The following is a 15,265-nucleotide window of genomic DNA, read 5'->3' on the forward strand; positions in this document are numbered from 1 at the left end:
ACAAAAAACACACACATCAGAGGCGAGTGCGAGGAGGAGCAGAACTGATGTGACAGAAGATACCGAAGGATTTATTCACAACTTCGTGCTAGAGGAGCAGCACCAATCGAGCAGGAAAAAAGGAAACGAATGCCAACTGTCCTGTTCACACTAAAATCAAACAGCCAGATGTAACCAGGTGGTTTGTGACGTTGCCAAAGCTGTTGGTCTTACTTGGTTGGTTCTGCTAATGGTGATTAATGTAATTTTAAAAAAAACAAACAAACAAACAAAAAACTACAACAACCTGAAACTGCAGTTTAGAAATAAATAATTACATTAAATCTGTAAACACTAAAATTCTTTAGAATTATCTGCATTTGGAAGTTTCCACCTACTAAGCTAAAAGCAACTTTTCGGAATTGAGATTGACATATTTTTTTTTAAATTTTTTTAATAAAGTAAAGTTTTAGTTACTTAATAAATTAAGAATACCGTTTAAAAGAGGAAATTCCTGAAGTCATCTTTAAAGCTACAAGACGAAAAATGCCAGTGAAGGAACTTTTTAAACTCAAAGACATCTTCAAGGTGCCCTGTGGAGGTTTTTCCTTTCTTTTTTCCACCACTAGGGGTGCTGTTGAGCTAAGAAAGAACACTTTTCCTGGATTTCTGATTCAGGTGTTCAAGATATTCAGCTTTTGAATGTTTATTGTGAAACAAACAAATTGACCATGGGACCTCCACAGGGCATCTTCAGGGACACTACAGCAAACAGAGAGGAGAAATTAAGAGTCTGGTTGTTGTTAATGTGTTTAAATGTGTTAAAGTGTTAAGTTTAACCGTAACCTGGTCAGCAGGGGTGGGGATTAAACATGAAACTTAACCTCCCTTCCTTCTGGATGACTAAACCTTAATTTGAAACAAGTCAGATGTGATTTTCTTTTTGTCTTTTTTTAAAGATCCCATCACCAGTTTTGAACATACAAGTGAACACGCAGTTTTATTTTCCTCCCCTTAGCTTTTCAAAATAAAACTGTTTGATTTAAGTGAAGGAGTTATTTTAGCAGCAAGCTGAACGACCAATAAACATGATGGGCCGTCAGGTGTCCTCAAAGGATAACCGTTTATCTTCCAACCACCTCTCTTTTAGTATCATCTGGACCACTGGAAGCACCAGGGAGTTCAGAGGGTTCTGGGCTTTTAACACCACAGAGAGAGCAGTACGAAGCATCAAAGCTCTAGTAAAGGCCAAGTATGTGGACACGTGAGTAGACCTGTAGAGGAACTCCAAAGGCTTTCCATTAGCCTGCGTTTCCAGGTGTTTAGGTGTCCAGCTGTACTGGATTATTGTTGTTTCATTTAATTTAGTGTTGGGCTTCCAGAAGACTCAACTCTGTTAATAATGAAATGAAAATTGCTGAATATTTTACTGAGTTGAGTAGAGCTGTACTGACACTGATGGAGATTCTCATCATGTAGAACCGCTGAATGTGACACCACTGAGGTCTGGCATTTGACAGTCCATGTTTAGTGCTGTAAAACAAAGCATGAGAATCGAGGTCTGCATGTCTGGGTCTTTTTTCCATTAGACTTCTATAATCTGACTTCACAGGAGTCACCCCCTGCTGGACATTAGAAGTAACACATGTCTGCCCAAAAGGCTATGTGAATCTTTTGATATACAGTATATGTCCAAGTCAATTCACCCAGAGCCTGTGCAGGGAACAATTCTTACTGTCTGTCATCAGTAGCTCTTTGTTTGTATAGAGGCTTTATCACTTTGTATCCAGAAGCCTTAATGTCCACATACATTTGTCCATGAAGTGTATTTGCTTTGATTAATTTCACCTCCCTCTTAGTTTAAAGCTCACCGCTGCTTCCAGTAAGAGTTACCAGACTGGTTAAAGGTACTTTTTTGTTGTAAGTCTTTGTTTAAAAAGAGTTTAAAACCTAAACAAAAATCACAAACACCAACAGAATGAGAAGAAATTACTACGTTGTTACGTATGGACCTGCAGAGATATCAACTCAAGTTTGACTTCTATACAACCAGAAGCCTTTTCCCCCCAACCCAAGAAGCTGCCCCCTGCTGGTCACTAGAAAGAATGTAGGCTTTATAATGTTAGAAAAAAAGGATGCTACACTGGCCGACTGCACTTTTTGGTTCAAAGTATTGCACAACAGTACAGCCTGTCCCCATTAAAACCTCAGCTGATATCTCTGTAGCTCAGCACACAGACGCGTTGGACATAATGTCAGAACTGCTGTTTCTTTACAGTCTGTTGTTACCTTGAGTTAACTTTAAACTCATTTTAAAAGCTGGAATCTGCAGTTTGAGTACCTTTAAGACGGGAGGCTGAATTACATGTGAATGGTCCTTTAAAGAGTTTACAGGACTGCTATGAATGATTCTGTGTATAGTTTCTTAGCACTGACTGCAATCAGCCAGACCTAAAGAGATTTAAATACAGCGTAAAGTCATGAGTGTTTACAGTTGTATTATAAAACATACACACAGTAAAAGGATGAGACCCACACATAATATTTACATATATAAACAAAGAAGTCCATCACAGAGCCGCGAGGTCTGCAGCCCGCACACTTAATGGCTAATATTCACTGTACATGTGTCCCACGGCTCCGCGGCCTTCGCTAGCACGAGCGAGTGTGAGCTGAGGCCTCCGACTCGCCACGCGGCCTTTTTTTTTTTTTTGTTCGGTTACCGACAGCGAGCTGGGGGCGGCTGGCGCTGCCGTCCGCTGAGAACCGAGCATCACTACGGCTGTTTTGTTCTGGTTTAAACCTTTGACACGCAAACACACTCACACTCACACTGAGAAATAACAGTCACCCAACCCCACAAACCTGCCCCCAACAGAAGAGATGTGCAGCAGATGTAAACACCCTCACGACAAAATACCATGCACCACGTCTTAAGTTCTATGTGTCAAATATCAAACTGCTGTGAGGAGGGTCAGAGACACTGTTCTAACTCTACAAAAGAAGAATTATAAGAATAATGCACACAATTGACCCTTGTGGTGATGATGGTGGGAGGGGCCTCAGGTTGGTTTTCTGGATATTTACTGGGAATTTCGGCTCCCTTGGCGTCACCCTCTCTGTCCAAAGTTTGCATCCTGTCCGGGATTTGTTTCCATCGGGTCTTCTTTGAAGTTTTCACAGTGCTCCATTACTTTTCTGCAAGAAGACAACAGTCACAGGTTGGAATTTTGACCAAGACGTTCTTAATTCGTAAAAATATTATATATATCTATTTTATTTCCATGGAAATCATCTGTGAAGCCACATCAGCGTTAGTTTCTTTGCTGTGCTGGGAGCTGGTCGTGACTGGTGGGCTTTATTTCTCAGCTAGCGTTAGTTTGACTCAGGAAAGATCCCATTTTTAAAAAATTGAATTACCATCTATTAAGGTAATGGCATTAAAGCACCTAACAGTAGAAAAATGTCACCTGATACATGTTTTAAAAAAAGGGCTTGTGATATCTGACCTGCTGTGTTTGTAAGAAAAAAAATACAGAAATATGTGATTCAGCCTCAAACACTCGGTGATCAGCCCCAACAACTCTTATCATCCTCTCTGCTGAATGCAACAGAGGGCTTCTAAAAGCAGGAAAATGAGGCTTTCTGACTGCTGCCCAGCCTCTGACTCAGTTACCACATCATCCTACAGTTTGTTCAGAGCTGTCAGTCTCACCGGGCCATGTCCTTTGTGTCCGGATGTGAACTCTCCAGCTCCAGAACTTTCTCCAGAAGAGTCATTCCTCCTTCTTTTATCAGCAGAGGACAATACTTGCTTGCTGCAGAGTAGGAAAAATGCAAATGGAACAAGTGTGAGATTCCCAGAGAGTGGACTGGATAGAACATTAGGCCCAAAAGAAGCAGGTAAAGAAAATAAAAAAAATTAAATAAAAAAAAAACAAAAAAAACAAAGCAGTTTGGAGACAAGTAAACAAGTAAAGATAATAGCCATGTCCAAATTCATGGGCTGCATCCTCCTGAGGACCCGGCCTTTGCGGTCTACGTGGGCCGGGTCCTCAGGAGGTCGGGTAGGCCGGAAGTGCGCGGCTGTGAAATTGGACGGTCTAGCCTTCTGATTTGCGTCATTGCTGTGTCGGAGGAGTTTAATAAACTCTGCTGTCTACTCCTTTCTACCCAAAATATAACAGGACACTGATGCAAATTCTCGATCATCTCACACTTCTGTTTGATGTTTATTCAGCTGTGTGAAAACTATAACTTTAATCTCAGCCAAACCGATTTACTTAGGAGGATGCAGCCCATGAATTTGGACACCCCCAATGTTTCACATATGTCAGGTGACATATAAACCCTTCAGGACAGCTTTAGGGGTAAACGACACACGCTGCGCTCTCAAAGCCTCTTGATACTCACGGTAAACTGACACCAGGTTGTAAAGAGCCCATGTGGCCCAGTGCTGACTGACAGGAGAGATGCTCTGAGGCAGCAGTCGGAGGATCGGCTCGAATGACCTGAGAGAGGACCGTCGCTTTGTTAATACATTCAGACAGGACAAGCCACCAGCAGCTGTGGAAGTTCACTGTAGAGGGGAAACGGTAATCGATCACCTGTAGTTGATGTTGCGCCGCGAGCTGACGTCCCAGCTCTGGATGGCTTCCCACATCTTCTCCATCACCATGTCTCTCCGCGGCTCCTCCATCTTCCAAACCTCAGGCCCGTCAAACATGATGTGCGACAGCACTCCACAGGCATTGTACGACACCTCAATCCCATCGGCCTTACTGTCCAGCAGGTTACTGCAAAGAAAACAGACGGAGAAGAGGACATGAAGAGGCTGAGTGGAGAGACTGTGCGGACCAATAGTAACCACCAACAGAGTCTCAGTCCAGGTGTTTCTGCCTCTGGTACCTGAACACTGTGATGAACTGTGGGGTGAGCAGCTGTGGCCTCAGAGCTTTGACCTCAGCCACGTTTCCCAGAAGACCCAACATATTGCGATGAAGCTCCTGCTTGTCTGGAAACTCCTGCAGACAGAAATCATACAACATGAGATGAAAACATTTAGAAATGATGGCACAGCGAAATTCTCCATGACGATTGCAGAACTGTATAGTTAAGTGATAATTGTATCCCCTCAAATCCACTCAGTGTTTACAGGTGAAGACAAATTTCAGACCAAACTTACAGCAGAAAAAAAAAAACCCATAAAAAGCAAAAATGTAACGACTCTTTGAAAGGAACATAACAGCAAAATAAAGGTACACACTAAGTTTAAGGATAATGGTGAACTTTTTTTTTAAAACTGTTTCCTCTGACACAAAATTAATTTTGACAGAAATATTTATTTTAGTATTTTTCAATTATTACACTTATCATCACCTTAACAGTGTGTGGACACGAGCTGTACACGAGTAGTAAAAGGACGGCTGCACTTTATTTTATACTCCTAACAGCTCCTTTCATGGTTTTGGCTTTAATAACAAAAGCGATCGTTGTTCTCGAGTCATTTCTTGTGAATCGAGCAACTTCCTATATCAGTTCAGTTTCTATATCAGTTCTGAAGAATAACGAGCAGCCTGGCTCATCTTCATCACCATAGACACAGATGGGTGCAGCCTGGACTCACCTGCAGACACTCCAGGAACAGGCTCATGCCCCGACAGTTCAGGAACATCTGACAGTTGTCGGGCGTCTCGTCTGTGATGTTCCACAGGGCGCTCCAGGAAAACTCCATCACCTGGTCACACTGAGACACACACGCAAACACAAAACATCTGCTTTAAACAACAAAACAAAATAAAGTATAACTGAATAAAGGTTAGTTTTCATTTAAACGATGATGATGAGGATCTGTTTCCTGCTTCCAGCAGGTGGAAGTGTTATGTTTTCAGTGCTGCTTGTTTGCCTGCTTCTCACCAAGAATAAATAAAAAAAACAAAAACTGGGCTTCAGGAGATTTGGTGGAGCACAGACAAAGGAAGAGACGCTGTAACACTGTAACACCTTCTCAGTCATTATAAATGTCTGGGAATTTTCAAAATTAAACACCTCCACATTTGTTTCACTAAGAGGGAGAGTATACTACATTCAAGACATAAAATGCTACAAACACTCTGGCATATCAATTTAGTCACATGATTACTGAGCTGAGTTTAGTAATCATGGTTTTAATAGTAAAGCAGGGCTCATTTTGATGTATACAGTAGTATTAAAAATAAGCATGAATATTTCTCTAAAATGAGCCAGTGTCACTAGCCTGTAGGCCGTGAAAAGATGATTAAACGGGGCGCTATTAGTGAGAGAGAGTGCATCGGCCTTTGTGAGCACTCTTTCAGTTCCTAAAAGCCACATATAAATCTGTAAAGCACTTAAACTCACCATTCTGTCCTGTAACTTCTTCTGAATTAAATTCAGCATTGTCTGAGAATGAGAAAAGAGTCAGGAATGAATTTATCACCTGTATAATCAGCAGCTGATTTCAGTCAAAATGCAACACAAACATGAGAAAATGCAGCTTTGCTACAGAGAAACAATCCTGAATCCACTTTGAAGGTAGGACACCAGCAACAGACTCCTGAAGGCTACTTTTACTATAACGTTTGCTTTAAGTTATCGTAAATCAGACTAAATAATGCTGCTGCAGCCATATATCACACCATAGATGTAGTACAATTTTAGCATGTTAGCCCATAGTGAGTGCGATGGCATGTTGGTATAAAATTCAAATTACAGAGCACGTTCTTTTTCCAAACATGGCTAAAGCGCTGAGATTGGATCTGAAATATCTGCACTGCTGTCATCACATGCTCTCAGTGTGTTCACACAGCTTTCCTCTGGGTGCTCTGGTTTCCTGCCACACCAAAAATAAGCTTGTTAGATAATAGGAACTCCTGCTGCTGACCTTGACTGGCAATAAGTAACAGGCCTGAGATCTGAAGCGGATCACCGACTTCTACACTAAGGAGGAAATTTATCCAAGACTTTCCAAGGTTTCTTTACCCTCACAAATCCCATCTTGCCCACAGCCTCCTTATGGTGGTTGTCCACCTGGCAGACCAAAGCATTGCAGAGGTGCACGGCGATTCTCTGGATGGACTCATCCTGCCGGGCCGGCTCCAGGATCTTCAGCAGCAGCTGGTTGACGCGGCTGTACTGGAACTCGAGCTCCTCTGGGATGCTGAAGTTGCACAGAGTCAGGCAGCAGTTCCTCTGGACCTGGTGAGGAAACAGGAACTCACAGATTCACAAATCAAATGTAATCGAAGAGCGTGATTCTAAATATATGATGGCTAAGATGCATAGTCAAGGTTTCCTATCAAATAGTGGACCTGAACAATTTCTGAGCCCTTTCTGATCTCCCAATCCTGCCCCCAGTTCTGAAGACGCCGTTTTATACATACTTCAGTCCTACAATAAAAACGCAACTGAAGGTTTTAGAGCTTCACATAACACAAAATCTGCCCTTCTGCTTTAATTCTGTTAGTGTGGCCACTGACCATAACACTCTGCTCAGCTTATTTATGCAGCAGCTGGTTCATGGGGATGATATCAGACTTACAGTGACCTCCTGGTAGTGCTCCATCCCATTCAGCACCACCTGAATGACCTCCCGCCGTAACCGCACACTCTGATCGCTGCGGTACTCGGTGTTGGTCAGGTAGAAAAGAGCAGCGCTGCCCGTCACCTGGATGCTCTTATCGTATTTATGGCACTTCAGTGCTGCGATGACAAGCTGCAAACAAGGAAACAAAGGTTTCAGGGGAGGAATGAGAAGCAGTCAGGAGAGATGATCACAGGAAGTAATTGAAGGAGAACTTTAAGTCCTACCTGCAGAGCGCGGAGCAGCTGGCTGCAATGTTGTATCCTGGCGATGTCAAACAGCTGATTGATGGCTCTGTGGGCGAGCTCAGGGCGAAACTCTGTGTAAGCCTCGATAGCGTTCAGGACCTGGTCTTCATTCTTTGATCCAGTCACCTGAAAAAGTCCAGAAACACAAAGATTTAACCAACAAAACAAACCTTGAATAAAGCGCTATAGATTGTATTAATCTGCAGTTCAGCCTGGTGTGATCAGCTGAAAGAAACCCAGGTTCAGGTACCTTATAGGCAGGGATGTGCGTCACATTACAGAGGGTGGTGTCGTACAAGCCCAGAAACTGCAGGGCCCTCTTCAGCTCCTGGAAAGGGTAGATGCTGCTCTTGCACGGTTCAGTGCTAATGGAGAGAAAAACACAGCTTGTTAAGAACCTCATTTATCATCTGAGGGTCAATAAAGGGAGATTCCAGCCTCAGCTCATCGTTACCCACCTCGGACGCCCCATCGCTTCTTCAAAGTGTGGAACTGTGCAGTTGTCTAGCATGATGTGACCCGAGATGTCCAGGGACATCAGGTGTACCAGACGCTGGACGATGGCCGTCAGGATTTTCTTGGTCATCTTAAACTTTGAGATCCGCCTGCTCTCCTGGGAGATGTCGAGGTGCCTGAAGAAGGAGGGAGTGTCATCAGTGACTATTTTTCAAGTGATCAGTGGGCATACAAGGGGAGCTACACATGTACTAAAATGACAACATGCAAACTGCTCTCAGTTTATCACAGTTTTTTTTCCTTCTCTTGGCTCAGGATGATGTCACCATTTAGCCAAAATGACAGGGAGTCTGTTTTGACAAATAAAGATGACGCTTTAAAATCTAAGAACACTGCATCAGGTGTGAAGCACAGCAGTGGTAACATGATGCTGCACGGCTGTTTTGCTGCCAGTGGTACTGCTACAATGAAAACCGACTACCTCCAAATTCATCAACTTTAACTCAGCATCTAGATGGCTTAAACTTAGACATAGTTTGATGTTCCAACAGGACAGTGATCCCAAACACATCAAAACTGGTCTTAGAATAAATAAAGCAGGCAAACATTAAGCTTCTGGAATTCCCTTCCTGCTTAAATGCCAGAGTTCGTGCCAGGACACCAAACAATTTAAATGTGATCAAATATCCAGCCAGAATTATCAGGGAAGCTTGTTGATGGCTACCAAAGCATCTGGTTGCTAAGGACTCCTCAGCGATTTGCTAAGGGACATTTAAATATTAGTGGAGATATATCTTTTAACCCTGTGTGGATTAGAGAAAATCCAAAATAAAATCAAACTTGTGCACTCAGTTCTTGTTTGTTTGTTTGGCTTTTTTTTACAGCCCTTACAGATGTATGCGGTACAGTCATTTCACAGAACAGTTTAAAGATATCATTAAAAGCCCAAGATTCCCCATCATTCATGCCCATGATTAGTTTATGGAAACTTCAGTGTCTGATGAAAGGTCTCCTTTTACCTACAAGAGATGACCACAGCAGATAGATCTGAATTTTTGATTTGGCACTGATTTTCACACTGGTTGCCCTCTTTGACCCTTCTGTGGATTTAGGTCTCCTCCCAGTCTTGAACCAGACATTAATACTTTTTATTTGATGCGTTAAATGAACGTTAACCTCTCATCCCCCACCCCACAGAGCTTACCTGAGATTAACGAGCTCCAAAACTGTGCTGATCAACTCCTCGGATAGGTCCACGTTGTAGAGAACAAGAGAGGCCAGTCTGTCCCTCCACTGGGTGAGAAAAGATGTCCCCAGTAACTGTACATTGGACAGATCTAGCGAGGTGAGTGACTTCAGGGGTTTGAGCAGTGTCTCGGGGTCCAGCTCTTTCGGCATGCCACCCAGGTTGAGCAGCCTGAGCCGGTTGAATCCCTGGAAGTTAAAGTCTGTTTCTAAAGCATGCCGAGAGGAGGGGCTCTCCTCCTCGTCCTCGTCTGTGTCCTCGTTGCAGGCGAGTGGGGCACCGCACTTCCTGTAGAAGATGTTGCTGCAGCCGAAAAGACAGAGAGACACCAAAGTGTCGCGGAAGCAGGACAGTGCTTTCAAGCTGCGGGACGACAGGTTGTTGCAGTAGGTGAGGTGGAGCTCGATCAGGTCCTGCACACAAAGGCAGTGATTAGTGGGGCCAAGAGAAGAAACCACTGACATTAACTTCTCACTATCATGAAATTCCTGTCAGACGGGGTTTTCCCAGGCTTGAGACATGAATTCTCTCCTTCCTCCAGTTTTGTGCATTTACTTCAAATAATTAGCATTTTTGATGATAACAAGGTCAGAAAAATACATCAGAGTTCTGTTAAACAAGGCATTCATTCACTTGACTTTACACTCTAATCGTGCTTACTGCCATGCAAAGCCTTGTTCTGAGCTCATGTTTCCTTCACACAGGCTTTATTTGTGCGGGCCACCAGTGAGGACAATGCCAGTCACACTTAATTTACTAGCAAACATTTCCCTCAGTCCTATTTTGAAAATTCAGTTGCTGTCAGCTCTAGCACTTCGTGTCTCCACTGGCTGGCTCTCTGGGAACGTTGCTGCTGTGCCAGTCCTCAATATAAATCCTCAGAGAGGATGTCATCCAGCAGTCAGATAGACTCCAGCTCCTCCATCTTGGACTGCAGCTGCTAGTGCTCGCTCTGCAGCCTCGGTTTGTTTAGATTAGAAGCACATAGACCACTTCTCCACCTGCTGCAGGTTCTCCTTAAAGTGACCCACCACCAACTACAGTCAAGAAGGTAAAGCTGGAGTCTGTCCAACAACAGAATGAGAGACATGGGGAATCCTGATTTTATAGCTGCATGTTCGGCATTTTTTCCCCCAGCTTTTTAGTTTATTAATAACCTGTGGGTGAAACCTCATGGCAGATCTGAAACACAGGGACACTGTGTGATCACACAATAGCAACCTACCAATCACAAGTTAGCCCCACCCTAAATCCTCCCTGCCTTGATGCCCTTTTTCACTCTACTTTTCTGAATTATGGTCCCATTAGAGTCTGAGATCATAAACTCATCGGGAAAGTCTCTACTGAGGTCAAAGGTCAAGTAACAAACAGATTTATACACTGACTTGTTTTTAAAACCAGGGCAGTTCACATCAGAGCATACAACACTACAGTGGGAGCTGTAAATAGTTTTTGCTGTTGTTAGTCTTTTATTTGTAGTGTTATCACTATTTAGGACAAACAGTCCAGAATCCACACACAGTAACACTGTGATCCAGGAGGGGAACGAGCAGCCACGTCTCCATGGGACACATGAAACTCTGCTCACTGTGCTCCCTCAAGCTCGGCTATCTCAGTGCCCAAGGTTGTGCTTAATGTTTTGCTGCTGTAACGCAGGAATTTATGGATAAATACAGTTTATATAACTTCATCTTATCTAAATTATACAGTTATTTTCTGCTTAGAGACATTTTAGGAGAATTCCCTTGTCACTTATAATTTTATTTAAATCTGATTTGTTCAGTTTTGTGAGAAACACACTGCAGGTGTAATGCCTGAGACTCCCCATCAACTTTTAGAACTGAAGAAACCTTTTGGATCACAGGCGAGACATCTTCAAGAACCCACCGGAAGCTCAGCTGCCTTAAACTCAAGCATTTTAAACTATCCAGTGTTTAAATGTTAATCAAATCAAAATGTATTTATATAGCACATATTAAAACAACAGTTTTGACCATAGTGCTTCACAGTCAATAAAAACATGAGACAGTTAAAACAAACAATAAGAGGACAACAAACAATAGGTAACAACGCAACAAGCTAAAACAGCCAACTAGACAGAATCAAAAGCCAAAGTAAAAAAATAAGTTTTAAGACGTAATTTAAAAGACTGGATAGACTCCGTCACATGCTCTGTCAGCTACACCATCCACCTTCAATGCAGTTTTTCTTCCATGATTTCTGATACTTTATGGATAGTTTATCTCAAAACAGAGATTTTATTTTTTAGAATAAGTACCAACCAGAAATTAGAAGCAGCACTGGCTGAACAAAAACAAATTTTCTTAATTTTTGGTGGGTTTCGATGGTCATATCTCCTGCCAAAAGCTTAAACTGGTGTGGTTACTCTTACCACCTTGTTGCCTCCCACCTGTTTTTTGATGGCTTCCAGGTCTCTGTCACGGACAAAGTCCTCTCTGAGCTGCACCCGGGTCAGTCTGGTGCTCCGGGGATCTGAGAAGAGCTGGAAGAAGCTCTCCTCTGGTTCAAAGTTACTGTCTGTGTGGACCAGTTCCATGTATCTGTAAAAAAAACAACAACAACAAAAAGCAATTAAAAGTCCATGGCTACTGACATGACAGGCTGAACCCTTTAGACTGTTACTCACGTGTTGACCAGCTTGTCGCAGATCTCACTGGGGAGGAAGATGTCTGAGCGCAGGCACAGCTTGTTCCTGAAGCCCTGGTAGCACATCGTCTTCTTCAGGTTCCTCAGGCAGAAGACAGTCGCCAGAGTCATGAGGCTGTCGGGGTTGTCTCCTGCTTTGGCTGCCATGTTCGCCTCTTCTTCTCTGGCTCAGATCAAGACGGGGCAGTGCAGGGGACCTGTGAGAATAAAACGAGTGAAGCATTTCTAATGAAACAGAAGAAAAAAAATAGTTCCCTTTTCTAAGCCTTTAAACCCAACTAAACAGCACCCAAATTTACTCAGGAACAGCTGTAAGAGACAGATCAGTTTAGCCTCGGATCGCTCGTGCAAATAAATTCACTGGAGATTTCTGGGCTATTTCAACCCATAAATATTCAGGCAATAGAAGAACTACTTCCTTCCAAAGTATGACCATAATGATCCCACCACATACACTTTACTCGGAAAATTAGGTATATTTAGCAAGTAAATTTAGCATTTTTATGTTACGGTCAGGGTTTTTACACTGCTCAGAAAAACAACTGGCCCACAAGTAATTTAGACAATGAATGAGGGGGATCACATGAGCATTTTCCTGTTAATTTTGGCCATTTGATTAAGAAAATTGGTGACTTTCTTTAGGCGGAAGGCCAAAGCGCTTCTATGCGTTAGCAACCTTGGTACTATATTTGATATATCAGGTAACTATACGGTTTTACAGGTAATAACATTGTTTATTCTAGAAGCCCTATGTTATTTTTAGAGCAATTCGAGTGGTGTGCTTGCAACCTTTTAAGCCTTCCTCTTGTGGTGAAATGATTATCATCAGAGCTATGTGCATATGCAAAAACATTTCTTATTTCTTATCAAATAGACAAGCAGACTGCGCCTGCAGACCTCGACCAACGCTGAAAGTTAACTCCACTCAAAACTCGGTCCCTGTCCCATTCATGACACAATAATTATTTAAACAGTTATAATCATATTTTTATAGATGCTGACACTTTTATTTTGAGTTTAATTGGTGAAAATCACAATAAACAGAAGTACTTTGATCGTGAAACTGCTATTATCCCCCCCAAACACACACAAATTTTCTGTACTTTTTACATTAACATCACGATTTTTTTTACCACCATAACCTCACATTGTGACTGCTCTGATCACTGCTATTACAAATGTTAAAATAAGATAATACCTGCCACTTAGCATTAACTGCTGCCTGAAACTGAATATATAACCAAATTATTTTTTGTAAACTCCACTAAAGGTTCAAACACTTAATTCTGCAAGTTGATAAAATACTTTAAATGCAAAACTTTTCTGTGGCATAAGTTGGGAGCTGAAGTGAGCTGTCTGCCTACAAACTCGCTGAGTTTTTGTCCTGTCAGTTAAATGAACATGTTTCTGTTAAAGGGCCTAACTGCTGTCACACAGCGTGTTTACACTTATTTGCATCTTTGCATACATGTTAGCATTTTACTTCTAACTGCTCTGTACCTCCTAACATTTTCTATAAACACATTTTTCGTGTTAATACCAAAAGGTGATCACTGCTCCTGTTGGACTGAAGCCAGAGGTCCAGCTTTCACTGTTTTTTTTTCTGTTGAGTTAGCCAAACACTCACACAGCAATGAATTCTGACTGTTACCAAGTTAGCAAGCTAGCTTAGCTAGCTACCTACACTGCAAAATAATTCCTTTTAACATCATTAACGCTGCGAGAAAACACACAACAGTCATGAGAGAGTCTCAACAGGCTCAAACACCGTGGATGAGCACTTGTTATTCAGAGTTTAGTTATAACTCGGGTCAGCAGTGGATTTCAGCGTCTGCATTAGCTCAAAGCTAACGATGACTTTCCCCCTGTGCTACGACGCTAGCAGACTTAGCCGGAGGAGCTAGCGCAGAGCTGTGCGTGTGTGAAGCCGGGATCCGAGCGCAGGGCAGCGGCATCTGAGTGCCAGGTTCCCCCGCTGGGGTCCTACCTTAGCTCTCGCCAAGGCTTCGCGTTCCGGTAGTAGCGACAAACTGATAATTATCAGCAGCCTTCACTCATCTGATTTTCGATTTCACCCGATGTCAACAAACAGGCTCCGCCTCCTGCTACTTCTACAACTCTTCTTCTTCGTCGTCTTTTTCTTCTCCGAGGTCGGTGGCATCCAGCAGCCAGGTGAACTTCCGCCAGTGGAGTGAGGCTGATTCCAAATCTGCAGAAATACTCCTATAAATATGGATTTCCAACAAAGTAATACATTAAACAATACCAATAACGGTTCATTATTAACCTGTAAAGTTTACGTAAATCGCCACAAGTAAAAAGATGTTTATAGTCACACATACTATTTGACGTGGACACCTATTTAAATTCTGTTAAACCCAAGATCGTTCGCAGATTAGTCCTTTATTTTCTTGCCTCTCAGCAGCCATCTTGGTCATCCCAGCAGTTCTTTTGAGTACTGGATCAAAAATCAAAATTAGACCCACCAAGATATTAAAAACATACAGGAAAAAAGGTAAATGTATCTATATTCCCTTGTATGGAGGACGAAATCTGATGAATTTTTAAAAAACAAAAACAAAACAAAACCTTGTTTTAAATTTTATTTGTCATTTCCACAAAAATGAGAAAAACTGACTTACCTTTGTATGTGGAAGACCTAAACTGCCACATGTTTAAGAAACAAAAATCAGAACTACGAACAAATGCTATTAAATAGGAAAAAAGAGAGAAAGTAGAGGTATTACTCAGTTAAATAATTAATTTCCCTTCCTTCCTACAGGAGGATTAAAAGCAAGACTGAGATTGTTGCAAAAGAATAGCGCAAAGGTTTTGGGTAATTAGAGGATGCTGTAGTGCAATTATATAATAAGAAGAACACTACAAAAAAGCTTCTTCTTTAAAAAAAAAAAAAAAAAGCAGGAACCATGGTAAAAGATTGAGTATTAATGTAAACATGACACGATACTTGAATTTCCTGTTTACGTCTATCTTATTTTTTATTATTTCCTGTTTACTTGTTTGGTGAGATTAGTGATGCCAGCCGAGTGACTTTCATCGTCTGTGTTA

General features: G+C 42.1%; 1 protein-coding gene across 1 annotated transcript; it reads right to left on the reverse strand.

Annotated features, from left to right (window-relative positions):
* Window positions 1-2,460: 2,460 nt before the first annotated feature.
* zer1 (zyg-11 related, cell cycle regulator) lies at window positions 2,461-14,343 on the reverse strand. Its single transcript, XM_026174595.2, has 16 exons — window positions 14,184-14,343; window positions 12,177-12,393; window positions 11,940-12,090; window positions 9,488-9,942; window positions 8,286-8,459; window positions 8,078-8,192; window positions 7,807-7,953; window positions 7,538-7,711; window positions 6,979-7,194; window positions 6,358-6,399; window positions 5,606-5,725; window positions 4,888-5,003; window positions 4,587-4,775; window positions 4,393-4,490; window positions 3,695-3,797; window positions 2,461-3,177 (listed from the first exon to the last, which is right to left on the reverse strand). Exons 2-16 carry the CDS (start codon window positions 12,341-12,343, stop codon window positions 3,090-3,092), a joined length of 2,355 nt encoding a protein of 784 aa, XP_026030380.1. The 5' UTR covers window positions 12,344-12,393; window positions 14,184-14,343; the 3' UTR covers window positions 2,461-3,089.
* Between the last annotated feature and the right edge of the window lie 922 nt (window positions 14,344-15,265).

This window comes from Astatotilapia calliptera, chromosome 7, assembly GCF_964374335.1.
Source record: "Astatotilapia calliptera chromosome 7, fAstCal68.1, whole genome shotgun sequence".
Taxonomy (NCBI): domain Eukaryota; kingdom Metazoa; phylum Chordata; class Actinopteri; order Cichliformes; family Cichlidae; genus Astatotilapia; species Astatotilapia calliptera.